The sequence below is a fragment of the Rosa rugosa genome, chromosome 7, assembly GCF_958449725.1.
Source record: "Rosa rugosa chromosome 7, drRosRugo1.1, whole genome shotgun sequence".
Classification (NCBI taxonomy): Eukaryota; Viridiplantae; Streptophyta; class Magnoliopsida; order Rosales; family Rosaceae; genus Rosa; species Rosa rugosa.
In genome coordinates, this window is record NC_084826.1 from 24,209,457 (window position 1) to 24,237,038 (window position 27,582).

General features: G+C 38.9%; 4 protein-coding genes and 1 long non-coding RNA gene across 7 annotated transcripts; 2 read left to right on the forward strand and 3 right to left on the reverse strand.

Annotated features, from left to right (window-relative positions):
• The first annotated feature begins 7,876 nt into the window (after positions 1–7,876).
• Positions 7,877–10,187, forward strand: LOC133721265 (B3 domain-containing protein Os12g0592300-like). Of its 3 annotated transcripts, none has more exons than XM_062147831.1 (4): positions 7,877–8,309; positions 8,919–9,216; positions 9,321–9,432; positions 9,574–10,187. In XM_062147831.1, exons 1-4 carry the CDS (start codon positions 8,247–8,249, stop codon positions 9,590–9,592), a joined length of 492 nt encoding a protein of 163 aa, XP_062003815.1. In that variant the 5' UTR covers positions 7,877–8,246; the 3' UTR covers positions 9,593–10,187. The 3 variants fall into 3 exon arrangements, with proteins under 3 accessions (XP_062003815.1, XP_062003814.1, XP_062003813.1); XM_062147830.1 differs by having other exon boundaries at positions 7,884–8,309; positions 8,453–9,216; positions 9,321–9,451; XM_062147829.1 differs by having other exon boundaries at positions 7,884–8,309; positions 9,321–9,451.
• Positions 10,188–10,982: 795 nt separating this feature from the next.
• On the forward strand, positions 10,983–12,556 carry LOC133720212 (B3 domain-containing protein Os03g0622200-like). Its single transcript, XM_062146416.1, has 3 exons — positions 10,983–11,077; positions 11,273–11,357; positions 12,073–12,556. The coding sequence occupies exons 1-3, from the start codon at positions 11,025–11,027 to the stop codon at positions 12,304–12,306; spliced, it is 372 nt and encodes a 123-aa protein (XP_062002400.1). The 5' UTR covers positions 10,983–11,024; the 3' UTR covers positions 12,307–12,556.
• A 4,803-nt stretch (positions 12,557–17,359) lies between these two features.
• On the reverse strand, positions 17,360–19,193 carry LOC133719837 (uncharacterized). The gene is made up of 2 exons (XR_009851502.1): positions 18,485–19,193; positions 17,360–17,664 (listed from the first exon to the last, which is right to left on the reverse strand). It is a non-coding gene; the product is annotated as an uncharacterized LOC133719837 (long non-coding RNA).
• A 2,953-nt stretch (positions 19,194–22,146) lies between these two features.
• LOC133723091 (uncharacterized) lies at positions 22,147–23,840 on the reverse strand. The gene is made up of 4 exons (XM_062149922.1): positions 23,758–23,840; positions 23,448–23,658; positions 22,441–22,787; positions 22,147–22,219 (listed from the first exon to the last, which is right to left on the reverse strand). The coding sequence occupies exons 1-4, from the start codon at positions 23,838–23,840 to the stop codon at positions 22,147–22,149; spliced, it is 714 nt and encodes a 237-aa protein (XP_062005906.1).
• Positions 23,841–25,847: 2,007 nt separating this feature from the next.
• On the reverse strand, positions 25,848–27,100 carry LOC133721338 (F-box protein CPR1-like). The gene has a single exon (XM_062147917.1). The coding sequence runs from the start codon at positions 27,029–27,031 to the stop codon at positions 25,859–25,861; it is 1,173 nt and encodes a 390-aa protein (XP_062003901.1). The 5' UTR covers positions 27,032–27,100; the 3' UTR covers positions 25,848–25,858.
• Between the last annotated feature and the right edge of the window lie 482 nt (positions 27,101–27,582).

A 27,582-nucleotide genomic window follows, 5' to 3' on the forward strand; every position in this document is an offset into this window, starting at 1 on the left:
CTCACTAGCCCACTACCCTCGGCCCAAAACAAGCCCTAGGTTGAAGCTAGGTATGCAAGATATGCAGCTCTCTTGTTTAGCTCTGACTTTGAAGTTTCTATTGTAAACAAGAAGTTTCGAAACTCTAACAACAAAGCAGCAGAGTTTCGCTCGAAACATGAATTCCAATAAGTCCTCCTAGAGAAACATGTAGGATTTTGATCACATGCTGTAAATCCCAGTTTTAACTTGCTCAGTTTTGATCACTTAACCAGTACCACCAAGATGGGCTATTAACTACATTGACCAATAAGAATGATTTAATCTACATAGTAATTCAATACCAGTCACTAAGTGAAATTCCCGTGCAAACATAGTGTTTGTAAATTTACTACTAGTGTGCCTTGAAGTAAACTGTAGATTTCATTTAAAGTTTCGATCTTTGGATTGTGTGAGGAAGTAAAGAGAGGCGAAGAAGAGAGAAAAGAGAAGGCCTGGGGATATACCAATTGTAAAGTGTTCCTGGGGATATACTCCTGAGGCGGCCATGAATTCTTCCACAAATTTGAATTCATCCAAGTAATTTAGAAGCAATTAACGAAGCACATCAGTAGAAACAAACACATCTAATAATCAGAATATATAGATCTTAATTAATAGAAAATTGAGAGAGAGAGAGAGAGTGTGTGTGTGTGTGTATTATCAGCAAAAACCACATAATCCCAAATTTCCAATCCTTTTCCTCAACTCAATTTCTACCCAACAAATTGGCAAACCATATAAGCAAGTAAATACACAAATTACATTAGTTAACCAATAAATTAGACATAAAAACTCACTTGTAGTCGTCGTTCTTAATGAACTCGATGACGATTTCCTTCCCCGATTGGATCTGAAGCATCTTCATAACGAGGCACATGAACGGTGTGGGTTTTCGATTACCTCCAAATGTCCCGCCGATGTGGTCGAGCTCCATGGCCTTGTCCACCAGAGTCTCCGCTGCAAACGGAAGCACCGATGTGGTCGATCTCGGCTTTAAGTTCCGGTGCGGACCTCGTCAATGTCGGAGGTACGTTCCGGTTCCGGTTCGAGGCGCTGCGGATATTGGGCGCGCAAGAGAGAGAGAGAGAGAGAGAGAGAGAGAGAGAGAGAGTAAATTGGGGCTGTAGATTAGGGCTGCAGATCGATGTTAGTGGGAAATAAGGCACAGAAACCAAAAGAAAAAATTGAGGGAAAAAGAAATCTTACTACGGCAAGACGAGATTGCGTAGCAATTGATTAAAAACTTACTACGGTAAACATTTGCCGTCGCAAATGATAAGGTTTAATTGCGACGGAACATTTTCCGTAGCAATAGGATGTCAATTGCGACGGAAACTATTGCCGAAGTAAAAAGGCGAAGCAATTGAGGTTTTTTTTAGTAGTGTCGGTTCGATTTAGCCCAAACCGAGGCTTTCTGTTTTCAAACCTGACCTGAATGGTCAGTTCCGGTCCAGATCGAGCCGGTTTCTCGGTCTCTCGGGTCAAACTGCCCAGCCCTATTATATTCAGTGTCCATGAAAGCACTTGATGCATGCATGGTTGACCATTTGCGGTAATATATGTATCTCTCTAACAATCTTCGTGATGAATATTATAACAAGCAACTAGTCGGTGAATCTTCGTGATGAATATTATAACAAGCAACTAGTCGGTGAACGAATTGCTGTAAATTTGATGAGATAACATTGAAGATTCTGTTTGATGAAATTTTCTTTTTGGCCAATAAAATATTGGGCGCGCAAGAGAGAGAGAGAGAGAGAGAGAGAGAGAGAGAGAGAGTAAATTGGGGCTGTAGATTAGGGCTGCAGATCGATGTTAGTGGGAAATAAGGCACAGAAACCAAAAGAAAAAATTGAGGGAAAAAGAAATCTTACTACGGCAAGACGAGATTGCGTAGCAATTGATTAAAAACTTACTACGGTAAACATTTGCCGTCGCAAATGATAAGGTTTAATTGCGACGGAACATTTTCCGTAGCAATAGGATGTCAATTGCGACGGAAACTATTGCCGAAGTAAAAAGGCGAAGCAATTGAGGTTTTTTTTAGTAGTGTCGGTTCGATTTAGCCCAAACCGAGGCTTTCTGTTTTCAAACCTGACCTGAATGGTCAGTTCCGGTCCAGATCGAGCCGGTTTCTCGGTCTCTCGGGTCAAACTGCCCAGCCCTATTATATTCAGTGTCCATGAAAGCACTTGATGCATGCATGGTTGACCATTTGCGGTAATATATGTATCTCTCTAACAATCTTCGTGATGAATATTATAACAAGCAACTAGTCGGTGAATCTTCGTGATGAATATTATAACAAGCAACTAGTCGGTGAACGAATTGCTGTAAATTTGATGAGATAACATTGAAGATTCTGTTTGATGAAATTTTCTTTTTGGCCAATAAAATATTGGGCGCGCAAGAGAGAGAGAGAGAGAGAGAGAGAGAGAGAGAGAGAGTAAATTGGGGCTGTAGATTAGGGCTGCAGATCGATGTTAGTGGGAAATATAGTGGGAAATAAGGCACAGAAACCAAAAGAAAAAATTGAGGGAAAAAGAAATCTTACTACGGCAAGACGAGATTGCGTAGCAATTGATTAAAAACTTACTACGGTAAACATTTGCCGTCGCAAATGATAAGGTTTAATTGCGACGGAACATTTTCCGTAGCAATAGGATGTCAATTGCGACGGAAACTATTGCCGAAGTAAAAAGGCGAAGCAATTGAGGTTTTTTTTAGTAGTGTCGGTTCGATTTAGCCCAAACCGAGGCTTTCTGTTTTCAAACCTGACCTGAATGGTCAGTTCCGGTCCAGATCGAGCCGGTTTCTCGGTCTCTCGGGTCAAACTGCCCAGCCCTATTATATTCAGTGTCCATGAAAGCACTTGATGCATGCATGGTTGACCATTTGCGGTAATATATGTATCTCTCTAACAATCTTCGTGATGAATATTATAACAAGCAACTAGTCGGTGAATCTTCGTGATGAATATTATAACAAGCAACTAGTCGGTGAACGAATTGCTGTAAATTTGATGAGATAACATTGAAGATTCTGTTTGATGAAATTTTCTTTTTGGCCAATAAAATATTTGGTCAAGGAGAGAGGCAGCCCCCCCCCCCCAACCCCAAGCCCTGTTTTATATATATATATATATATATATGCACGTAAGCACTCATTCATGTTGCACAGGCCCCATACAGTCAAAAATTATTTAGCGTATGCGTATTTATTTCAAAGGCAAATGCCATCGGCAATAATTTTCAATACACAAAACATACGGTTCTAATTATCTTCATTTTGATTTCTCACCAACCATCAGCTTTTTGAGCAATTTCACTGTTTCTTTTATAAAGATTGATAATGAGCTTATTGCACTTCTATTGCTAGGAACCTTGGTAGATAGCTGGGAAACTTTTGTGGGCAGTCATTGTAAGAGCAAGTTCACCCGTTGGGTCACCAGGTCACCCACTATTCACTGCTTTTTAGTGTTAATTTCACCCTCTGGGTCACGAGCACAGTGTATTTCGTGCCCTGGGTCACCCTGTACAGTGTTCTGGGTCACCATGGTGACCTGCACAGTGTATTTCGTGCCCTGGGTCACGGGCACAGTGTATTTTGTGACCCAGAGAATGAAAATATACACTAAAAAGCAGTGAATAGTAGGTGACCCGGTGACCTAACGGGTGAACTTGCTCTAAGTAATTCTGCTTGTACTGATGTACTTATAGATAGCAAGTTTAACGGAGAAAACAAGAGGAAAAGCTTTGGGTGTAGACAATGGACTTTTTTTATCATAAAGATTAGATAAAAGATTTCTGGTCATATTGGATCAAGGTTCAATGTCAACTATCACTATTGTGGTGATAAGGGTCACTTGAAGAGAAATTTTTGAGAGTTTAAAAGGGAAAGAAAGGAAGGCGACTATCAAAAGAGGTGACTTTCGATATATCTCCATTGAGACTAATATCTTAGTTATTAGATGATACTTAAAGATATGAGACATGTTTCTAATTTACAACTCAACATAATCACATAATGTATGCAAATGCTCTTGATTTTTAACAACAAGATTATCAACGATATATTGGGAATGACAAGTGAAAGGCTACCATTCAGGGGCGGAACCACTGAAGTGTCTGTAAGGGTTCAGAACCCGGCCCCCTTCAAAATCAATTGAACATAACAGCTAATTAGTACATTAATTATGTATATATGTAATATGCTCGTTCACCTTAGGGGTGAATCTAAGAATTGTTCATAAGTTAATATGTCTTAGTTAAATAAATAAATAGCCATCCCCCCTCCCCCCACAGTAATTAATGTAGTGATACTAAATTATCAGCCTAATGCATTCACCTCTTACTATTATTATTATTTTGATCAAAAAGAGAGATAAGAGCATTACCTCTCATTAATTTGTTACTAAAATTCATTGTAAGAATTTTTTTGGAATTAATCGTCGCTCAACATTGTTAAACTTGTCAGGGCTTAAGGTTAATTTTTAAGATTTGAAGTTTCATCAGATCAACATAGTAGGGGTTGAAGAATAACGTTTATAAAGAGATTGATTGCTATAGTCCAAGTCTAAAAAAAAGTTGTGAAGTTTTTTGTTAATTAGTTATATATATATAATTAGGTTTCGGCCCCCAAGTTACAAATCCTGATTCCGCCGTTGCTACCAATAAGTTTCTGGTCGTTTCTAGAGGAATTATTTGTTATTCCATATACGAGATATACAACGGAAGGTACTTCTCTATGTATACTTCTTAAAATATTAAAATTTTGCATCCGGGGGGGGGACAGTTGAGCTTCTTTAATCTTCAGGTTTTTTCCATTAAAGCCTAGTTTGGTTCGCAGAATTGAGGGATTGGGAAAGACAATAAACCATAATTGATCAATCGGTTTGAAAGCTTGGGCTCCTGTTTCTCCGGAGCGATACCGAAACCCTCTAGGTTTCGCATAGCAGTGCGGCGGCGCTCCAATCCCGTCTGCAGCAGGGCGCTTCTGCGTTGCAAGTGTTAGCAGGACGAGGCTCATCTCCTTCGTGCTTGCGGAGGTGGTTTGGCCGGAAGAGAAAGTTGAAGGTTCAGATCTTGCTTTGGGTTTGTAAACACACCCGGTTTTGTTTTGGGGCTGCTTCAGGGTCGACGAGGAGGCGGTAGACAACAGACTCTCAGGGTCTAGAGGAAGAGGGCAGTCGGAGACGTCTGCTAGAGATTCGTTTTCGGGTTGCTGGATAAGGCTTTTGGTTTTGTGCTTGCGGAGCCAGACTATTGCAGCGAGCAGGTTTGGTCGGCGGCGAGATGGTTGCTACAGCCTCCTGCCAGGGGAGGCCACCGGATTGACGAGGCAGTGGCGGACGCCTTCTTGGAGACTCTAGATTTGGTCGGCGGGTTGGGAACGTAGGGTTTGGGCAGTGGGTCTTTGGGCCTCTGCCTTCATGGGCTGTAGCGATGCAGTCTAGCGAATTGGGCCTCTTAGTCCAATTCCCCTATTTTCTCACCTTCGTTTGGATTTGGGCCTTCTTGGGGTGGTCAGTCATGCTCTTTGTCTTGCATCTGTTCCTCGAATGCTGCTGTGGGTGTGTTGAATGTTGAGACGTACACCAAAAGGGTCTTAGGCGTCAAGATGTTCAGGACATTGGTTCCATTTTAGGGCAGTGTAGGATTAGGGAGTTTTTTTAAATTCTGCATTTTCTTTTTCAGCAGTTCCTTTAGGATTTTAGTTTTGAAGTATGTATTTCTTTTGGATTTAGTACTCTTCATGAGCTTGCATTGTAATATGAGGGGTGCTTGTAGCCTTCATGCTTGACCGAGTGAGGTCGTCATGATTTCGATCAATTGGTTAGTCTTCCGTTGCCCTCAAAAAAAAAAATTTGAGGGATTGGGAAAGAAAATTAATTCATTTCCTATGTTTGGTGTACACAAGAAAATAAACAACTCTTCTTTAAGAAGGAAAAATATGGGGGAAAGTAAATCCTCTCATCCTCCAAATCATCATTTTTCTTTTCACTTTCCTTGTATTAATTATATAATATAAATACATTTACATTCTTGTTGAAAATTATTATTGACAATTTTATTTAAATAGTTTATGAGATTTTTTTGACGAGAAGAGGTCAAGCCATTATATATATTCAGCAAGCAGTACAAAAATGAAACACCCCAATGGGGTCGACAGAAAGATCATTCCTTAAGGAACCCTAAAACCTATTGTAAAACAAGAATAAGACCCAGGAAACCCCCAGTACACCCACCTTTTAGGAAATCCATGCACCATTATTCCAAACAAAGATCAAAATCCTCCGAAACTAATAAGTAAAATGATCCTCAGAGAATTTGATCTTTGCGACCTGAAAAAAACTAAATGCTAGGAATGGAAGATGACAAGTCACCTTCCATCCCCTCCAAAATTAAACAAGCCCAACAGGCCCACCGAGCCCAGCAAATGAGAAACCCAAACAGGGACTCCCAACCAAGGCCAGACCCAGGCCCAAGACAACCATTCAACACAAACCCTAGAACAGTTACTGCCAACTTGGTCACCTTCGCCTCCGCTGCCGCCACCATCTTGATCATCACTGCCGCCGCCACCTTAAACGCTGTGATCAACACCAAACCTGCCTCCGGAACTAGAGACGCAACTCCAACCTCCAAAACCAGTCGACGCATGCCAGAACATGTCCCAACACTCATGAACATTGCCGCGGTCACGAGTAGAAGACCACGACCAGTTTCCGTCGTCATCATCTGGCAACCAAACATACCTGGGCGCCAGCGACCAATCAACCCCAAGAATCCAACCTCCTCCAGGCCACCCAAACTGAGGACCAACGATCTGAAGCCGATCCAAGACCAGATCAACCTTCATTCCGCTATCCCGACTATGGCCGACCGCAAACACAGTCATAGCAAAGAGGCCTCAGCCTATGAACACGCTCAGAAGACGAACACGCTCATTATCACCCCCGAGGAAAAGGCGAAAGAGAGAGGAAAAGCCACCAATCTCGATCGCAGGTACAAGATCGCCACCAGCCAAAACCAGCCGCCATCGAGAAAACACTCTCACAGAAGTCAGAGGAAAAAGCTTTAGGTTTTTGTAAATAGTTTATGAGATTTGTGTAACTATAAATTTTAATGTATGAAGATATAAATGAAATATTAGTATGATTTAGTTTCATTTCCTTACACAAACCAAACACTAAATGTAAGCCAACATATATTTTCTTGTTGCTTTCACAACGTTTCCAAACAGCAGAAAAGAAAGCTAGAAAAAAGTATGTTTTTTCTTAAAAAGAAATTGATTTTATTTCTGCAAATCAAACGAGGCCTAACACAAAGTAATGGAAGAAGTTTGATCTTGTTAGGCGTTAATGTAGGCATATCGCTGAACCATGTTAATTCTTGGTGGTCTATATACTACATTTGTTATTGTAGTTTGCGTTGTTGTACGTGTTCTCATTCTACTTTATTTCCCAACTCTCGCATGTATGAAGCTGTCATCTGCGCGCATAGCCACATACACACATCATGGCTAGGTAATTTTCTAGGATGGGTGTCCCATAAGATGAGCAACACCTACAATGATTGGAAGTATATATAAGGTGGTTCAAATGTTGTCCCTCAGTTGCCTATTGTTATGCGTAGGTGTGAGTATCTGATATGATGTGTAATTTCGTTACAAATTTTGACCATAATAGATATATAATTATGGATCTTAATAGAAATAAATATCGTGGTATCAGTCATTTCAATACGGTATAATATTTTCTTTAATTCATAAACTTCAAACAAATAACAAAACAAAATTGAAAATTCAATTGAGCAGATCTCACATAGGCTAGGACTCCATCACGGTACCCATGAGAGGAAAAAGGTGGCAAGGTGCCATAACTCCATTGGAGTTGAGAAAAGTCACATCACATCACTGTAATGTGAAAAAGCTTGCAGACCCAAAACGTGGTCACAGTGTTACCTGGGATGCAGCATCAAAATATCAGGAGCACAAACCTGTGAAAACCATTCAAAAACCCTGATGGAGACTAAACAGTTTCGTAGCAATTGATTTACCCAGGCCTGGGGTGCAGGACCAAACTCGACCTTCAACATAATGCTCATAAATTAGAGCTCTTGATCGAGTCAGACAAGGCCAGCATTTAGAGAGAGAGCAGAAACCAGAGGGGTTAGTTGTGGAGGTGCTGAGAAGAACCCAGCTGGGAAGAAGAAACAGAGCGTATGGAGCTTGAAGAAAGACCATCGTTTTTCAAGGTCCTAGTTGGTGACTTCTCCCAGCAACTGGTAACATATATTAATCTCACTTCTTTTTCTTTTTCAAGGTTGATTAATTCTCTGCTTAGCTTCATCAATGAAATTCTGAGGTGAGTGATGCCCATCAAATTCCGTTTGCTACTATTTGTTTCATGTTCTTTTGGGGGATCAAGTATTAAAAATTCCTACCATACTCTGGAAGACTGCAACCAAAGAACAAGCCAAAAATTCCAACAAAGGTTACAGTTTTTAGTCATCTCTAGTTCAAATTGTCTATGTAATTTTGTTCGTAGCAAATTATATAAGCAGACTAATTGCTAAAATTCCCCTAGTGTTCCTTTAAGGGAAAATTTCTTGTGCATACAAGAAATTGATGTAATGTATTTGATATATAACTTCAGCATGTTAGAAAACTACATATCATTTATAGATCGATTAGAGCTGAGATCTTTGGTGAGACGGAATGCTTATGAAACTAAATCTGGTTAAACCGATTTATGTTTTTCCTGAGCTTATATTTGTCTAGTCCCTTTTGTTGGTCTCAACTCTCAGGTATGAATGCGTATTAACTTACTATGATCATAGCCTACAAATGTCATTCAGATATGAATGGTTTCTTCGAATCTATTAATTTTGTAGCGTATACCACATGCGTTTGTGAAGAACTTCAATGGTCGTGTACCACGAATGTGTGGCCTTAGAGGCCCTTGTGGAAACTTGTGGGCTGTGAATTTAAAAGAGATCGAGGATCGTGTGGTTTTCCATAATGGTTGGCAGAGTTTTGCAAAGCATCATTTTCTGGAAGTTGGGGATTTCTTGACTTTCACTAAAGATGATGGTTCAATTTTTGATGTCATAATTTATGATAAAAGCTACTGTGAGAAGAATGTTGAAGCAGCCAAGAGCAGGATTGGCAATGTTGTGGACAGAACAAGTAGTAAGTTATACTGTTTATTATTTCATTTCTCTACAGCTTATAGAAGTTTGGTGTGTGCCATCTTGTCACAACTTGGTTTTGCTGTTGTATTTGGCATTATACAGACAACCACGTCATTTTAGGAAAGAGACCTGCACTTGATCTTGTGGAAGAAACATCTATTGGATCCATCTCTTTCAATCCGGAGAATCCATTTTTTACTACTATTTTTACTAGGTATACTCGATATGACCTGGTGAGTACTTACTTTTTTTTTCTTTTTTTATTGGTTATGGTGAGTACTTACTTTGTCGCCAAATTCTTAAGCCAATGTCGACTGCTCTATTTCTAAGAAGCTTTTCCCTGTTTTAATTGCAGAGAATTCCAACCAAAGTAGTCATAGCTGCAGGTCTTATGAACACTAAAACTATAATGCTTCAAGATCCAACTGGGAGGCCATGGCCTATTAAACTCAACGAAACAACAATGGGTCAAATGCGTATGGAAGGCTGGTGTAATGTTTGTAAAGAGAACCAAATTTCATTTGGAGACACCCTTGTTATTGAGGTAGTCAAGCATTCTGTACTTCAACTCCATGTTTGTAAAGTAGGAGCAGCCCTGGATGTCGAAACTCAAAGCTAGGTGGCTGCAGCATTTCAGACTGCACACTGCTATTCAAATTTGATCAAAAATGGTCTTACTCGTCTTGGCCAAACTGCCAAAGGATCATCTTCTGGTTTTTCACTCCCTAGTCGGTTCTTGTATTTCTCATTTGTAGTGTTTTATGCATGGTACGTTTTCTTCTGTAATGTGACTCATTGTTGAATCATATTTCAATTGGTCCTTGGCTTTTTGTTGTTGAATGCCCACTATCTATCTAGCTATTTTATTTATCGGGTGGTTGTATCTATTCTTGGCTTGAATCATTGCCTTCTTTTTGTGATTTGGGGTTCTGTTAGAGAGATTAATACAGTGGCTACAATCTATCATCAGTTTTGATTAGTTGTACATTTGTTTTCAATGCATATCAGTTTCTGATTTGATGTAATTACCATTTACTCTCTCTGTGTAACAGCAGCAATTAGGCTGCTATATAACTGTACACTTGTAATGAGAATGACAAGGAAAATCATATTCAACAGGTTCCAACATATCCAATCATGATGTTTCTAAATGGTATCTAAGACAGATCAAATGCATGTGTTATGAGCTCTTGTTAAAACCACTACTCCTCCAACCACAGCACTTAACAAGTCATAAGCTCATGAGTCATGACCAAAAAAAAAACAAGTCATAAGCTCTTTTCTTTTGAGAGACGATGACAGTTTCATCAGGTCATGCACGCACCTATTTTGCTCAACAGCAGAAGATAACAAAACTAAAGAATTCTTCTAGGTAGTTCAATGAATGAATGGGGTAGTTCTAGCTCTAAGGCCAAAGCTAAACTAAACGAAGTCATGTGCTAACATCATTCCCTGAGTTCTTTATAAGTGGTAGTTTTAGAGAAGATTTTCCTCAAATTTAGAAGCTCTTGGAAGTAAAAGTTAATACTTTTCAAACAAGATAGGGAGTGCGATTGAAGCCGGTGGTAAACTTCGACAAAGATGGTGCGCGTGGGACTACAAACTCGTTGGAAGTGAACTAGATGACAGAGAGAAAATGATAGATTTAGTCAGTAGACAAAGATGGGGGGATAAGTCCAAGGATTCTATATCGCCTAAATATGCACAAGCTAACAATGGTTGTACAGTTGCTGCAGTGTCCTAAACTGCAGTCAGTTCATTTAAATTTGCTTCACCAACCTTTTTCCTTACTAAGTTACTATTCATATGTTCTCTCATATATTGTCTCCAATTATTGTTGTACTCTCCAGAAATTCAAGGTGATGCATTTTTCTGCTCTTCCAGCTTTAAATTCTTTCCCTGTTTTTCGCCAAAATAAATAAACAAATAAATAGAAGGGTTTTCATTTTGTTATTGCAACACTCCTACTGTGCAACTCAGCATCTGTTGAATTTCTGATAGTTTCGGTCACATTCAAACATTTTAACCATGGCTACCTTTGTTTGATGAATTAGGGCGCAATTTCTATTGTGTATGGAGCCAGAGGAAGAAAGGCCATCATTTTTCAAGGTCCTTGTTGGCGACTTCTCCCAGCAACTGGTAACATCAATTCTCATCTCATTTTCTTTTAGATCCATTTTCATGATTGCCTCTTTTTTTTTTTTTTTTTACTTATATTAATTTTCTGCATAGATTCATCAAGTTCTGTTTGATGCCCCTGAAATGCAGTTGAATTTTTGAGAAATGAATGTGAAATTATGTTCACATGAAATGCAGTTGAATTGAAAGTTATTTGATCAACTGTATTTCTTTCATCCAAATTTGTCTGGGAAGTTAATAATTAATAATATTATCCTGCCTACCTCAATCTGAACCAATTATACAAGTTTCTTTTCCAAATTATCTTAGTTCTCAATAGGTCTAAAGTTTAATATTTCACTACAGTATACCCCAAATTATAAGCATATATAACTGATATCCCCAACAAATAGTCTGCTTCAATTTCCATAATCTGAACTCTGGGCTATAAAACATTGGAGAAAGTTATGCATACATGAAAAATATGTTATTTATTCCTTCATCTTGTGATCAGATCGAGAGACCCCCGTATCTATGAGAGATTTGATCTGTGGTGACCAAGAATGTGTATGCAAATGATGATAGTTGTACCATATATACCAGTCTTTGATTTCCTTGAGTTTGTGGTTTTGAGAAATTAAGATTGCCATGTTTTCCATTAGGTCTTTTGTTGGTCTCATAGCCTTAAAATGTCATTTAGATATGAGTGGTTTCTTATGATCTGATAATTCTGTAGCGTATACCACGTGCATTTGTGAAGAACTTTAATAGCTGTGTACCGCCCATCAGTGGCCTTAGAGGCCCTTGTGGAACATGCTGGACTGTAAATCTGAAAGAGATCGAGAAATCTATTATGAAAAATGCAATGAAGCTTGAGATGTTGGTGATCAACCCGTTTGGAAAAACTTATATGGATGGAGTGTTTAGGGATGTTATCAATCGGCATATATACTCCAAACTCTATGCCTGAACATCCATCTTGGAAGAAGAACGCGAAAGATTATGGGAAGAAGAACGCAGGGGAGTGGTCCAAGAAAAATTAAGGAAAATAAAGACTGATGCACAAATTATAATTCTGTAACAATTGTCCGTTAAAAAAATAAAGGCTTCTTGTTCTGCTGTTTATCCATGGTTGTAACCTTATATTTGTTGATGTATTCAATGTAATATTAGTGTACATGGATTGTTTGACTTGTAGCTGATGTCTAAATTGAGCATTTAGAATTGTGTTGTAATAATATATGCAAGGTAAGGTTTATTAGTCTTCTAGGCCTACTAAAACAAATTAACAAAAGAGACTCCACCCAACGTTTCCTTCTTTCTCTGCGGTAGTGTCCTGTAGGACATTTGTTTAATTTGTTTGATGCAAATAAATGAGTAAACGAATTCATGTTTACATTGATTTTTGGAAAAAATGATCTTTGATGGTTGAAATGTTAAATCATGGAAGGAAATAAGAGAGTTTGGACATACAAGTCCATATTGGTTTGGACTAAAGTTTTTTCCCTTCAAAATTTTACTTTTGTGAACTTTTTGTTTCATTGTTATTTTGGGGTTTTTGTTAAGCTCAACTTAGTGCCCAAACTGATGAAGTTGATGTCTCTTTTGGGCCATTCTTCTCTCCTTCCATAGTCTCGGACACGTCCGCTCGAATCTCGCCCTGCTAAAGAACAATTTTCGGTGGTGTGTCCCCAAGCTTCATGGAATTGGCAGTAGGGCCGCAGTCAAGGTTCTAAAAAACGCTAGGCGCTAGTCGGGCGGTGGTCCGGGGCCTAGCGCCTAGAGGCCTAGGCGGGGACTAGGCGGTTTTTTTTTTTTTTCATTTTATTTCTATAATATATAACTATATAAATGAAATATCATAATTTATTAATTATTTATTAGCAATCAATTTATTTCATTAATTAATATTGAGCTAATAAAAGAAGGTATTGATTATTAATAACTGATTCATTGATAATTCATTAACAATCAATTCTAATAATCATTCTGCTTCTCTTCTTCTTTTTCACTTTCGTCTCTCTCTCTCTTTATCTCGTTTCTCTCTCTCTCTGGCTTCACTACAGTTCAAAATCTCACAAAGCTCAACCCCATTCAATTCCAATTCATTCTTGATATTTGACCTCTAATTTAACTTCACCGGATTCAATTCCTCCATAAAGCAAGAGCCTTTTGCTCTTTTGCCTCTTCACCAAATTTGGCCCCCTTTGTGAAATTAGGGGTTAGCTCATCTCAGATGGCTTCCATGGACGCCTCCTACTGGTGCTACACATGCAGCAGAACGACTCGGGTAAGATCCTGGGCTAAGACTTGATCTTTTGCTCCTACTTCAGCGCCGGATTCATCGAGGAGATCTAGACCCCGACCCAATCTCTTAACCCATCCATTTCTAGCCGCGTTTCATGACAACACGCCAATATTGCAGAGCTCGAGGAGCAGCGCCTAGCGCCCAGCAGCTCCGCCTAGAGCGCCTAGCCTCAGCCTAGACCTCCTAGGCGGCCGCCGAGAAGCCTCCCGCCCAACGCAATCGCCTAGGCCAAAGTCGAAACACTGATCCTGCGCCTAGCGCCTAGGCGCCGCCTACGCGGCCGCCTAGGCCGTTTTTTAGAACCATGGCCGCAGTTGTCGTCAACCACCTAGATTTCTTGTGGGGCGGTTCGAGCCTACTCTTGAATTTGGTCTCCCTTGAGAATTCTGTGCTTCACTTCTCCTGTATGGGCTCCACCTAGGAATCCCGGTTTGATTAGGAGTTGCCTCAGATCTGTTTAGATTAAGTCGAGGCATCCCAGATCTGATCGAATATGGTAGGATTGTTCCAGATCTAATTAGTTCTGATCTCTCCACTCGATAACGAAGAAGATAGAGTCCGACAGTCAGCCTATTCAACTCTTCTTGCAATGACCATACTTTCCGTTGAATGGAGTCAATATCCTATTCTAGTCTCGTGGCTCTTACTTCCAGGATCATGTTGGTCGGAGACATCCTTAGCGGCGTTCTCCCTATTGGGATCCTTGGAGAGTCTCTGTCGCCAACGCTTAATCTCGAGTCTCGTTCAGAATGCGGTGAAGGTGGAAATAACATTTTGAAAGTTTGTATAGAGTGAAACCTTCTTATAGCGGTTCTTTAGATTTTGAGCTCAACGAGAGCACCAATTGTTGCAACACGATTTCCTCTAGGTTGTAGAGCTGATGACTTGCACAATAAGAAAAGACCTCCAAAACCCTTTGGTCAGAAGAGCACCGGTCTGGTACCGGCCATAAGAGATCCGACAGTTAAGGCACTGAATGTGTTTAGGATTTTAGTGTTTGAGATTATTTGAAATGACTTGCTTACCAAAATGATGGAAAATGAGACGTATTTATATTGAACGAGTTGGAGGAGAAACCCTTGGAGCTTGAATAATTGTTTGGGACTCTGGGTCTCGGAGGCATGCTCTGTTAATCTGATCAAGGCAGTCAAGTAATGGGGCGCTGATAGCATTAATGAAGCACACCTCGTGTTGGACAGAAAGGATATCAGGACTTCATCAGGAGGATAACAAACATTATGAGTGTGTTTGGATGAGGAAAACAATGATGAAATTTAATTGAAAGTGAGGATTTCATAATTCCTAAAAGCAAATTCCCTTGTTTGGCATTAATCATTATCAGATTAGATATTTTAAATTTCTCTATGGAAAAAAAAAATGAAGGAATTCATTTTTTTTTTTTTTGGTCAAGAAGGAATTCATTATTTAAATTCTCCACTTCAATTTCCACCAAAATAGGTGTCATTTACGAATTCCTTTGCAGTATTCAATTTTTATTTCCAAAACAAGGCTTTTTTCATTTTATTTTTTTATTTGTTTTAAACTTTCTTAATTTACACATTTCAAGTCTTAAATAGATACAACCAAACAATAGAAATTGCAATTAATGGATTTTAGATTGATGGAGTTAAAGATTCCATCATTTATAAATTTCTACGGATTTTATAATTTTCTCATCCAAACGCACCCTACAAGAGTTAACTTTAACCATTGGAAGGATTTCTAATAGAGAGCCTTTTTTTTTTTTTGGCAATGAAATAGGTAACCTTTTGTAACCAAGACAAAAATTAAGTCATCAGGGCTAGAGCCCCGGGAACAAATATCATGCTTAATTTGGGTTATTGTTGCTCGAGTTAGAAAGAACTTGGTGTTTCTATCACCAAGACCCAACCAACTAGCTCGAGCCTTCCTTTCCCAGAGCTTGTGTCAAGTTCTTTTCACTAGAATAAGGAGCAACTGGACTATTCATGAGTCGGGATTGAGTCTCCTCATGTCTATTTAGCTTCACTTTCTTTTGCCAAGTAAAAGTCACCACAAATGGCTATAAAAATTATTTTGATGGTTTCAATCAAGGGCACCTTATCAACCATCTTCTTGAAACTTGGATGAGACATCCACGTAACTTCAAACCTAAAACGTGTGGCTTTGGGGGCCAATTCAGGAGACATTGTTATATAGACAAGTCGACAGTCAGAGCCAACACAAAAATCGTTATTTTCCAAGTTTATATCCAAAAGTTGAAATTCTACAGTAGTACCTCATGTACATTCATCAGATTTACTTTGTGGTTCAACTCATGTATATGTAAATCAAAAACCACCCTAGACAGACAGACAATCGAGTGAGAAAAACAAGTTGAGATTCAAATTGTAGTCATACTGACCCTACTACTGGTGCTCCCGGTATATCATCTAGGCATGTATCAAGTACTTCACTAATCTCGATTCCAGCTCAAAAAAATTCTGGTCAATATCAATAAGAGCATCAACTCTAGGCATGTAAGTACAAAAGTTTGTACATATTGAGTATTGGCATTCCCATACAAAAGAAAGTGAAGCACTTTATCCCATTTCATCCTTAGAAGTTGTAAGAAGGACCTCAATATTGATCTTGGAGAAGTTTCAGGTAAATGCATCCCATGGTTCAGCATATGCACTGGGATTGCAACAAGTCAGTCCTATGTTTTAGGAAGTTCGTTTTCAGAAAGTATCTTTCTGTTTTTCAAGTATTATTTTGCAAAGATATTTTCCACCTGTTTAGTTCGTACCTTTTAAGTCCTAATTGATTTAGGATCAGTTTATTTTAATTGACAATCTTTTTATAAAAGTCTTTTCCTAATATGAGTCAATTAGGATTAAACACATTCATTGAACACATTTCTTTTCCTCCATATATTTAGAATAGTGTACGTTCCTTGTGTGTGACTTTCACGCAAGATTTGTGTGCATCTTGTTTGTTAGGAGAGAGTCTCATATGCATTCGTGAAACACTTGTTCCTTGTCAAAGTGTTTCATCATTCATTCAATTGGTGCAAGAAGAGTGATCATTGAAGAACGTTCAAGTGAAGAAGGCTGAGAAGATTCAAGACAAACACCTCATCTAGTTAGTCTAGTGATTGTAGCCGAGTGTAGAGCTATTTGTGTTTGTACGAAACTTGTTCTTCACCACTAGTGGATTGATTACATCTTTTGAGTTCTCAAGAGTTAGAGCCCCACAGTGTTTTTAACCTCAAATTGAGGTTTTCACTGGGTAAACAAATTTGTGTTTTCTGTGTGAATTTCGATTATCTGCCCAGTAGGAATTACAACACAGCTATCAATCTTCGATATCCAGAATCACATTCATCCTAGCATTTTCAAGTCATCAACAATCTCGGGAGAAGATTGTCAGTCCCTTCAGTGTTGAAAGTTGCAACGACATATCCCCTAAATCCCAGCCTTCGACATTGTAGAAGTCGGAGTTTCATTTCTGCTTCTCCTACGTAGCTGAGCATGTTGTAATCTACCAATATCAAATGAAATGTGACAAGTATGACGGCTGGCACTGTATCTGCCCAGTTATCCACGTGGATAACTTCCACAATTCCGTCTATATCTTCCAATTCCTATTGAATATTTTTGATAGCTTCTACTTTGTATTTGAACAAAATATAATCGAAACCACAACTTTGTTGATTTGATTAATTTGCAATAGCAAATGAAGCAGGAACAGATGAAAAAAAATTAGCAAACATTGTGCTTTAAGTTTTTGAATTGTTCTTTTCTCTGATCTACTTTTACATCAACTATCACTTCCCTTATATAGGATACAAGATTAACCTACAAAATATCTAGAATGAAAGCATATTAAAGTAGATTAAAAGTACTTTAGATACAAAATATCTAGCTTAGTTTGAGTGGAGCAAACAGTAATGCAATTGGCTATTGATATGCTAAAAGTAGCACACAATTTAAAACCCTGTTGTCATTCGTTAGTATATAAGCAAGTAGGAATCGTTCTAATCGGGGATTGAGGGTACTCCTGCAAAGATAGGTCAATTTAAATTAGTAATTATTAAAACAAGTATTAACAAATATTTATCTACAAATTTACACAAGAAACACGCCATAAAATGGGAGAATTCAACTTTTGGTTTCTAAGTTCCTACGAAATACAGCAAAGAGATAATTATATACATATGATCGACTTCTTCACACTCAAATCAAAATTTTCAAACCATATCAACATGCAACGAGTTGTTTCAATCTATACAACCTAAAATCGTGCCAACACTAAATATCATAAATGAATTCGAAGTACAAGTCTAAAGAGATCGAGTACTACTTTAATTCTTCTTTTTAATCTCCTAAGCTAGGAAAAGTCCAGAACTTAAAATATTTCATATAAAACATTATGTTAATACTGAAGAGCATCCGTTAACGTTAAATATGAATCATTAATTGCAATTAGAATTCTGAATTCAAACATGTATGCATCCATAAAAAGTTACAAACGCACAAAACATGTAGCATATAATCTCGACCATTGTTCATAGTCTTTATTACCACTTTAATTTCTGCCCTAAAATGATTAGGTGAATTAGAACACAAATTTGGCTTTATTAACCTGCAGATTAATATCATTGTTCAACCAAAATCATATGCTTAAAGATATAAAAGGAGGGCACGAAATTAGATTGTAAAGATATCATAACAACTCAAGAACATAAAGAAACAAATCTGAAAATTACTAACATAAACTTGTTCTTAACAAAAATCAAACTCCAATAACAAAGTTCATAATCGAAATATGAAAGTCAATACTAAAGAGTATGAAAACAGAAATAAGGGCCATGAATTACACTTTTTGATCTTCAAGGAAGCAGCTTGGAGAACATCAAGAGAACACACAACTAGGCCTTCAAGAACACGAACAACCTTGGAGAAGTCCTAAAGCTCTTCATGGCAATAGGCTTTTTCTGAATTTTTAGAGAGGGTTTTGGAGAGAAGAGAGTTTGTCTAATGAATTGAATTTTGCGTCAAGAAGTGATGGTCTTGGCTTAAAGAATGGCTGCTATTTATAAAGGAATCCTCCTCTCTTGTGATGCGATCTTGGCCATTCATCTAGAGGTGAATTCTCCTCCAAGTTTCCTTAATTTTCTCATGACAAAGTCTTGAATTTTCTGATCTTTTTTCCCCTTAATGACTCACGGTATATTCCATGGATATCTCTAGAGTCAATCATGCCGGTCTTTTAACTATCTAGCTAGCGGTTGTACCAAGTTTGGTTGTGTGATAAGCATTTCGGCTCATACACCCTGATACTATACTGCTACGAGAAATTTGGAGAACGAGTTCTGGCTCATCTGGATTGAAACTTACATGCATGCTTTGCTGCTGTTTTAGAGCATTGATTAATTAATGAAGTCCTGGATTGATCTCATCAAGTGATTTGCTCTACCTCGATCAGCTGCTCAGCGGCAGTGAATGGGTTCTCTAATGCACAAAGGTTTATCCTACCTATCATTTTCCACTACTTTGACTTTAAACATGCATATCAATATGCTGGAATGCTCCTCCATTTGTTGGAGCTGAACTGACCAGCTGGGCTTTTCTTTTTCTTTTTTTTGGTATTTGATTCATTTGTATAGTAGGCAATATAATTGTGATTCTCAACCCTTCCTTTGGAGAGGTTCCTTGGATTCTTGTAGCTCAAACTATACTGATCGATAACCAAACTACAAGAAAAAAAAAGGTTTTCGTACGTTGAGTCGTTGACAATGACATACTCAGAGATGTACTGGGTAAGACCACTTTAATTCACTAGAAGTGTCTAATGATGGTACTAATTAAAAGAAATCTAAACAACTGCTTCGATGTAAATACAATGGATTAGGATTTTAGTGGCCTCCAAACAACCTCTCCCAAAAGAGACCACACGTATACTATCCTAGCTAGCCTGGCAACTAATTTTCACTTACAGAACGAAACATACCCTACCGCATGCAACCAAGGAGTTGCATTTGCTAAGCAAAGCACACCAATGGATTAGAAAGAAGCTAGCTAGAGCCTCCAATCCTTTGCTAGCCTGTGTGCCACTTGATTACTTTCTCCATGACCATGACGCCAACTACAAGTTTGGAAGTTGGAACCGGCAGGGAAAGCAAATGCTTCGATTCACTTCATCAATAACAACACTAAGATCATCCATCTTCATGAAACTGTAAAGCATCAATCGCCGATAAAGCATCACCTTCTAATACATACAATATAAGCAAAGCTATTATACAGTGTGCGAAGCTGACCCCATGAAGGAGGCCGGGCTAAAGCTTCCACTGAACGAGGTGGAAGAAAAACCGAATGGGGTATTGCAAGAGCACCTTTCAACTGACCTTGATCATTTATAATAACCGCACCCAAACCATTCTGTCCCCAAGAAGCATCACACGCCCCATCAAATATTTTCAGAAAAAGTGCACTACTTGGAGCTTGCAACTTTTTAAAGTGGGGATGCTTCGAAGGAGGACGAGCAGTAATCGGACTGTTGATTTGTTGACAGGCGAAAATTCATTATGCGTATCTCCCACAACTTCAATAGGATCAGTAGAACTGAAAAACTTTTGGCCATCTCAGAACTGAAAGAAACGGAATGCATGCCTTCGATCTGTAATTGCAAACTGAATGGAAGAAAGCATTCTTGTCAACTTAGAAATCCAAATATTTGCAAAACTGACGTTGAATGTCACATCAAGTTAAGGCTCAAATCTTATCCTTTTAAGCATTTTTTTTGTTAATTAATTTAACCTCACTCTGACCATCTCATGATGTTAATTGATGAAAATTAAACCTATGACTCACACTGCTAGTTATTATACATAACCAACATACCACAACTCACCAAATAATCTTAATTAGGCTTTAATAAAAGCCGACAATCATTTTCAAAATTACAATTAATGTTTGCAAATGCAGTCTTCAATCGATACGTCACAAGAAAAGAGTGAAAAATTATATTTTTGAATTTTTTTTTCCAATAGCATACTCGTCCAATTTAATAGCATACTAGCTAGGATAGTCCATCGTACGATGAGGTCTTTAGAATATGTGCCTCCGGATGGAGCGAGAAAAATCGTTGGAAAATTCAGTCGCGTAATAGGGAGATTTGTTTCTCGTTTGGCCAAGGCTCTTGTTTTGTTAATGTTCTCATTCTTAAATATTCAATTTGGTGGTACACATGAATTCTATTAAACCGAAGACCCTACTTACACAGTTACACACGTTCAATTACTACATGATTTCTTTTGTCAATGAATAAATCGTCTTAGCCGTCAAGAAAGAGAGTTTTAGCTCGTGTAGAGAGACTCTTCCTCTCGTCGTATTTCTCTTGGTCGATCGATGTTGACCGTTGACCACGGTGGAAATAATGGTCAGAGTTTCAGAATTTAAGTTGAATGGAGAGACGACCTGCTAGCTCTATCTGCACCTTCTTGCATTCACGTCATTGCGAGCAGACGATCGACTCTAAAAGACCGACGTCATTTCCATCGATTCTTGCATGTTACATTTAGAAGCTATTTTAACTTGATCTCTATATATATTTCATCACGTACTGATTGTCTAGATACACATTTATAAAGAAAGTGTGAAGCAATTATATCAACTGCAGAAGAAGTGCAGGCAGTGAATGCTTATGGCTGGGCTGCTAGAGATTCCTCAGGAATTCTCTATCTCCCTTCCACTTCACCAGGAGGTACCTACGCATTTACATATGATCTCGATCTTCTTCTTCTTCTTCTTACAGGCTTATAGCTAGGCTTCTTCAATTCCGGCGTTGTTGTATGCTTTTAAATTTTACGTGATTAATTATGCATACAGAACTACTGGTAGGAATGATATCAGCATGAAGATACTCTACTGTGGTGTTTGCCACTCAGACCTTCACTTTGCTAAGGACGAAGGTGCAATGATGATGGGATCCCGGGGTACGTACCCTGGCTAGTTGTAATTTAGTTATTCAAATTAACCTTATTTATTTCTAGGAGAAAAAAATTAAGTGTAATATATTTCAGTTATAGATATTACACTTAATTTCAGCTAGACATGCATTCATCTACGATCACTCTTACTACATCCATGCATAGCATAATATACGTCATACGATTAATCAGCATGCCCAATCATGCCATATTACATCTGCAGTAATACGCATGATCCATTAATTCTCTTATAAGAAGGATATTCTAGGCCAGATATGTATTGCAGAAACTACCTAGCTAGTAAGAATAACTGTTTTCCTTTTTCTTTTTAAGCTGCCTATTAGATAGATATAGATATAGATATAGATATATTCTCCGTTTTGGCTATCGATGAATAGCAAAACTTCCCGCTGAAACCCTAAGCTACGAATGACATCGATCTCCTCATGCTATCTGCAAAAGGATGAAAAGGAACGTATAATGATATCAAATTTCGTATATACATTAGCTATTTTTCTATTGAATTTTTATATTTGTCATCATTATTATTATACCGTGTAAATATAAGGGCTGCGACGGCCTCCTCCGCCTGTCCTTTTCACCTCCTCAAACTTCAACAACCTGTACAAAAAGACAGAAGAGCCAATCACACCCCGCCACGTCACATTTCCAGATCCGACGGTTTAAACACTCGCTTTAGGTCACTGGTTTCACGTGCATAACAAAATCTACGAAAAGGTACTAAACGGCACACGCCTAATGACACGTGTCGAACGGAGAGGGAGAGAGAGAGAGAGAAAAAAGCGAGGGAGAGGGAGAGAGAGAGAGAGAGAATTAATTACAGTCGGAGCGCTTTGCTGGTGTCCGGACTGTCACCGAGAGTCTGACGGATCTTGACTTCAGAGTAGCAGCCTTGAGAGAGCAGCTTCAGAATGGCTTCGGCTTTGCGCCGCAGCATAACCGACCCCACCTGCTTCTTCTTCTTCTTCTTAATCCAGCTGCTCCCAGCGGCTTTCGGCTGGTAGTAACGGCTTCGCGCGCTCGAAGCCGCACTGGACAGGCACGAGGACTCTGAGGACGTGGAGGCCGCAAACGACGTCGTCGTGGCCACCTTCACGCCCGAGCGAGTTTTCCAGCTGTTGAATTTCACGCCGCCGCTTTGGATCTTCGATCGGTTTCTCTGCAGGGCCTGAAATTAAGGGAATTCAAATTAACAATTTGATGCGAGCACAAAAATCTCATGGATTTGAACTTGACGAAGAACAAAGAGTATCGGATCGAACAAAAGCTTGACCAAGCGAGTTGATTAAACACTTGGAAATGAAATTTCCTGGATCGGATTCAGAATTTTGTTGTAAAACAGTTAAAGCAGCAAAAACGAACTGGAATTTGAAGTTTGAAAATCTCAATTGGAATCGCTTGTCATGATTATTGAACCAAACAGATTATGCACAAAATGAGCCAAAACCGGAAAGTGAAATATGCAGAAAAAGGAAGAAGAACAGAGAGAACACAATGGTTGAAGGAGGCGAAGCAGAGAACCAGAATTAACCAAGTTGTTGATGTGCCGGAATCACAAAAGAGTCCGATTATGCAAACAAAAATCAGGCAAAGGCATAAAAGTGCAAAAATGGAAGAGAAACAGAGCTATAACAATAGTTGTTCAAGTGCTTGAATCAAAATGCACTCAGATTTCAGCCAAACACAACTTCGATTAGGCACAAAATAAGCCAAAAAGAGCTACGGGTAGGCTCAAACTCAGCCAAACAGAACTCCGATTCAATCACATTTGCACAGCTTAGCCAAAAATTTAAGAAGTACTAAAGAGAAAAGGAGAGCGAAGGCTTACTTTGAGCTTCACATCGCGATGAAGAGCTGCAAGAGCAATCATCCTGACTGTGCGAGCTTGAATCTCCTCCCTGGAACCAGCAAGCAAGGACGAAGTGCAGCAGGATTTGGAGTCGCCGGAAACAAAGCTCTGACCTCTGGAAATAGTACCGTCGCTCTTTCCTAGCTCCGATCTCACAACCGATGACTCATCGCCATCATCCAAACAGCCCCTGCGTGAAAATACAGCTATCAGATTCGAGGTTTTCGAAAACGAAATTCCAGGTGCAAATGCAAATTCAAATTCAAACGAAATGGAAAGCGCGATTTACTTGGAAGGCGGTGGTGGTGTGACGGTGAGGAGGAGCAGAGCCGAAGCAGCAGTGCGTTCGCTTGAACATGGAAACGGCGCCATGGGATCGCTTTCTCTCTCTCTTCCTTGGAAAAATGGCGGTTCCTTTTCTCTTTTTGAATCTCTCTCTCTCTAGAAAGTTTTACTCGCTTTCCTTCTCTCTCTGTAAATCGGTTATAGTTACGGGGAACTGTGATGCGGTGATGGAGTTTGGTTATAGTTACTGGGATATGGAGTTAGTTAGAGCTGCTTGAGCTTTTTGATTGGGCTGTTACGAGTGCTACCGTCACAGCCAGACGTGTCATCAACTTTTGAATTTTGTGGTTAGAGTATAGAGACTGTGATTAGTTGGGTGTTGTTTGGGCCGGAATTTGCAGTCGGAGGCCCAAGACAGAAATGGTAAAGTGACAAGGGCGAGGTAATGAGCGGAAACGCCACCGTGTGACTGAGATAGGAGGATTCCGACCGGGTGGAGTAACAAATATGTGAACCTAGAAATTCTGGAGTTGCATAGTGTTGATCAAGTCATTTGAAAGATGACAAGCAAAATATGAAAATAATATCTCAATTATCATCTATAGAGACACTTCGACACTTTTAAGTTTACAACTTAATCAAAGAGTTCCATAACTATGCAACCGCCTAACACTAGTACTATACTCAAAATTTAGTCAAAAATTATGACATGCATTTTTAAGATTTTTTGTCACAACACATGAAAAGAATTAATTGAAGATGTAGCGGAGCTTGTTTGCAGATAGTAGAAGAGAAGTACTTGTTTTGTAGAGACTCCATGAGAGGTAGAAAAAGGATTGAAATAATGTGTTTAAGAACAAAAACCCAATTGAGGCAGATATTAGAACCAATTCCCATGTGAGCACGACATTGAAGTCCAGAAAAAGAAAAGGGGAGCATTTCCTTATTTTTGAAAAATTTGTAGAGCATAAGAAGCTGGCTTGGCATATATAAAGAGACTCTAATGCAAGGACAGCAACTCAGAGAAATTAAGTTGAAGAAAGAAAAAGAAAATTGCAAACAGCATTAGAAAACATGCGAGGTACAGATCCAAACTTCGAACAATATATAAAAGTGAAATAAGGTTTACAGTAGCTAAATAAACATTCTACATATACACCAGAAAGTCCAGAACTACAGAGAAAACCAGAAAGAGTCGTATGCCAACAAAGACTCCAAAGGGCCAAGGTGCAGATAAGAAGTTCCATGCCAAGTTCACAGACCTAAGAAGACTGACGGGCAAAGGATAGTCTCATGGTCACTGCCTCATTTTTCTGCAGCAAAACAAGCAGACACTCGATTACAGCTAACATAATGGTAATCCTAATAGAAATGATGGACATTGTCCAAAGTCACACACCAACAGTCCCACTATCATTGCTCACATATGGAGTCACAAAAAATTCTTAAAACAAAGTCATATTGGACATCAACCACAGCACAGAGAGCACATATGCTTCCATGGATTTAGAAGAAAACCTCAAAAACAGAAAAGATGCAGAGTAGCTTTGTTTGGCTGGCAATGCTCAAATCAAAACCTATAGTGTGTCATCACATCGCAAATCATATCAAGCACACTACTAGTTATAACTTAACTCCATATTCCAGAACACTGGCACAACATTCCCATGACAATTCTGTAAAAACCCAAAAGTTCCCAGGGAAATTAATGACAAGAATGATCATATCGTTCTAATTAAACCTAAAATAAAATCACAACTCAGTATGATGATGACATAATTGTACTCATACCGATTCTCAGAATAAAAATGTACCTTATAGCAGCTGAAACATAATAAACCTGCTGCAAACTATATCCCGCGAATCAATTGCTTTAGTAATACAGAATCTTTATTAGATGGAGTTAATATATTTCAACAATTCAGAAGAAATCATGGATTATGCAGCATGTTAGAAATTTAAAAACAGTAAATGTAGAATTCAACTGCAGAAAATCAAACAGTAGGCAAACTGGGAACTTCACTTGCTTTCAGGGGATAGATGACTAAAATATGTTTAACTAACTGATGGGTCAGAGCAAGAGTCTATACTTACTTCTTCCTTGCTCATTGGTACGAAATGGCATTGATGTGGTCAAGCAAGATGAGACTCTCTACAAAACAATCCATGAAGTAGTAAATATAATCCTTATTTCCGAAAACTTGAACTTGTTTGCTCTTAGGATCCAGCGAAATCATTCTTAACCGACCATGATTATTTTCGTCACTCAGAACAACTTCCCCACACCTTTTGAAACCATATATACGATCTTGAAACCCAGGTATCTTGTACAAATATGTCCACGACTCTGTGACACCATACTCTTTCATTACCCATATGTCACAACCACAGTTATAATCATAATGCTTAATCAAGGCAAGGGAGTCCCCATATTTTGAAATTGTACATCTGTTGCTCTGAAAAGCTTCTGGCACCATCACCTCGCCAAATAATTCAGTGGCCATATCAAAGGAAGCAATGAAAGTATCTCCCCCATACTTACAATATTCATCCGCATGATCATCATATCCCACACTTAGACGAACTTCAAGCATATGCAGAGAACCATTGAGAAATACAGTATAAGAACCACCCCGCAAATCTACAGGAACAACAGAAGCATCAAGAGTCTTCCAGGAGCCCCTGGCTAATGAGTAAACCTGAACCACGGTGGCGAATCGGGACAAGTCCGAATGATCATCAGGAAGAGTCACAATTCTCAACACCTTATAGTCATTGGAATGTGAATCATAGCCAAAGCCATGCTTTATGCACTCATCATACTGAGTAGAGGTAAAACAAGCAGGTGGGCTAGGCAAAATCACAATCTTTCTAATACATGGGTTCCAAATTAAAGTGGGGGAATGGTTACCAGATATGGCAGGCGCAAGGCATATGAGCCCGTTACAAGTTCCGACAACCTCTAGTTCCGAAATACGTTTGTTTTCCAAGAAAGTGACTGGGTCTGCAAGCATGGAATACTCACCGAATTCAGGGCTATCCCAATGCAACCAGTGCAAACGATCAGAAACGTCGTAAGGGAAAGCGCTGAGGAGGAGGAGGTGGGCGTCGTTTTGGTTGTTGGAGTCGATTGTGGTGGAGAGATGGGATTGAATGAAGGAAGAGGATTTGATAAGTGACATCCATGACTTGCAGACTAGGGTGGATTTGATTAGGGATTTGGTAGGCAACCTCAACAGGATTCTTTGTATGATTTCCTCAGGAAAGTAGTCTGACATTGCTTCTGTGTTCAAAATATTTTTCTCCAATTTTCCATTTCTCTTCTCTAGGGTTTGCGAGTTTTAAAGAAAGGTTAGTGACCCAGTCACCCAGTACAGTTTGAAGCTTTTTTTTTTTTTTTTTTTTTTTTGGGAAATTGGTTCAAACAGTACTTAAACTATTGCTCCTTATAAATTTTGGTAACTCACGTTTTAAAAATATCATAATGGGTACCTGATGTTTTGATCCCGACCAAACATTAGTATCTGGAGCTGTTAACTCTGTAACAGCGTCTAACAGCTGATATATATTGAAGGGTATTTTTGTCCATACATGTCGCTCTATTACATATGTGTTCTTTCTCCCCTTGCATTTGTGTTCTTCAATTCCGAACACCAATTCGAAGCTTGCGTTTGAAATTCCATTAAGTAAGATGCAGCATCCCGCAAATGTTTGTTTTGACGGCAATTGTCCTGTTTTCTTTTTCTTTTTAAGAGTTTTTCTCTCTCTTCCCAACGCGGACAAGCAACTGGAGGGCTTTTCTTTTTCCTCCATCTTTGTAATTTTCAAG

Excerpts from the sequence above, each read along its gene's own strand:
- LOC133721265 (XM_062147829.1), top strand. The coding sequence starts at position 8,247 with ATGGAGCTTGAAGAAAGACCATCGTTTTTCAAGGTCCTAGTTGGTGAC. Across the intron at positions 8,310-8,918 it reads GTGACTTCTCCCAGCAACTG|CGTATACCACATGCGTTTGT; the intron begins GTAACATATATT and ends TTAATTTTGTAG. Across the intron at positions 9,217-9,320 it reads TGTTGTGGACAGAACAAGTA|ACAACCACGTCATTTTAGGA; the intron begins GTAAGTTATACT and ends GGCATTATACAG.
- LOC133720212 (XM_062146416.1), top strand. The coding sequence starts at position 11,025 with ATGTTCTCTCATATATTGTCTCCAATTATTGTTGTACTCTCCAGAAAT. Across the intron at positions 11,078-11,272 it reads GTACTCTCCAGAAATTCAAG|GGCGCAATTTCTATTGTGTA; the intron begins GTGATGCATTTT and ends TTGATGAATTAG. Across the intron at positions 11,358-12,072 it reads GCGACTTCTCCCAGCAACTG|CGTATACCACGTGCATTTGT; the intron begins GTAACATCAATT and ends ATAATTCTGTAG.
- LOC133723091 (XM_062149922.1), bottom strand. The coding sequence starts at position 23,840 with ATGGCGCCGTTTCCATGTTCAAGCGAACGCACTGCTGCTTCGGCTCTG. Across the intron at positions 23,659-23,757 it reads ACACCACCACCGCCTTCCAA|GGGCTGTTTGGATGATGGCG; the intron begins GTAAATCGCGCT and ends ATTTTCACGCAG. Across the intron at positions 22,220-22,440 it reads ACCAGCAAAGCGCTCCGACT|GTTGTTGAAGTTTGAGGAGG; the intron begins GTAATTAATTCT and ends CTTTTTGTACAG.
- LOC133721338 (XM_062147917.1), bottom strand. The coding sequence starts at position 27,031 with ATGTCAGACTACTTTCCTGAGGAAATCATACAAAGAATCCTGTTGAGG.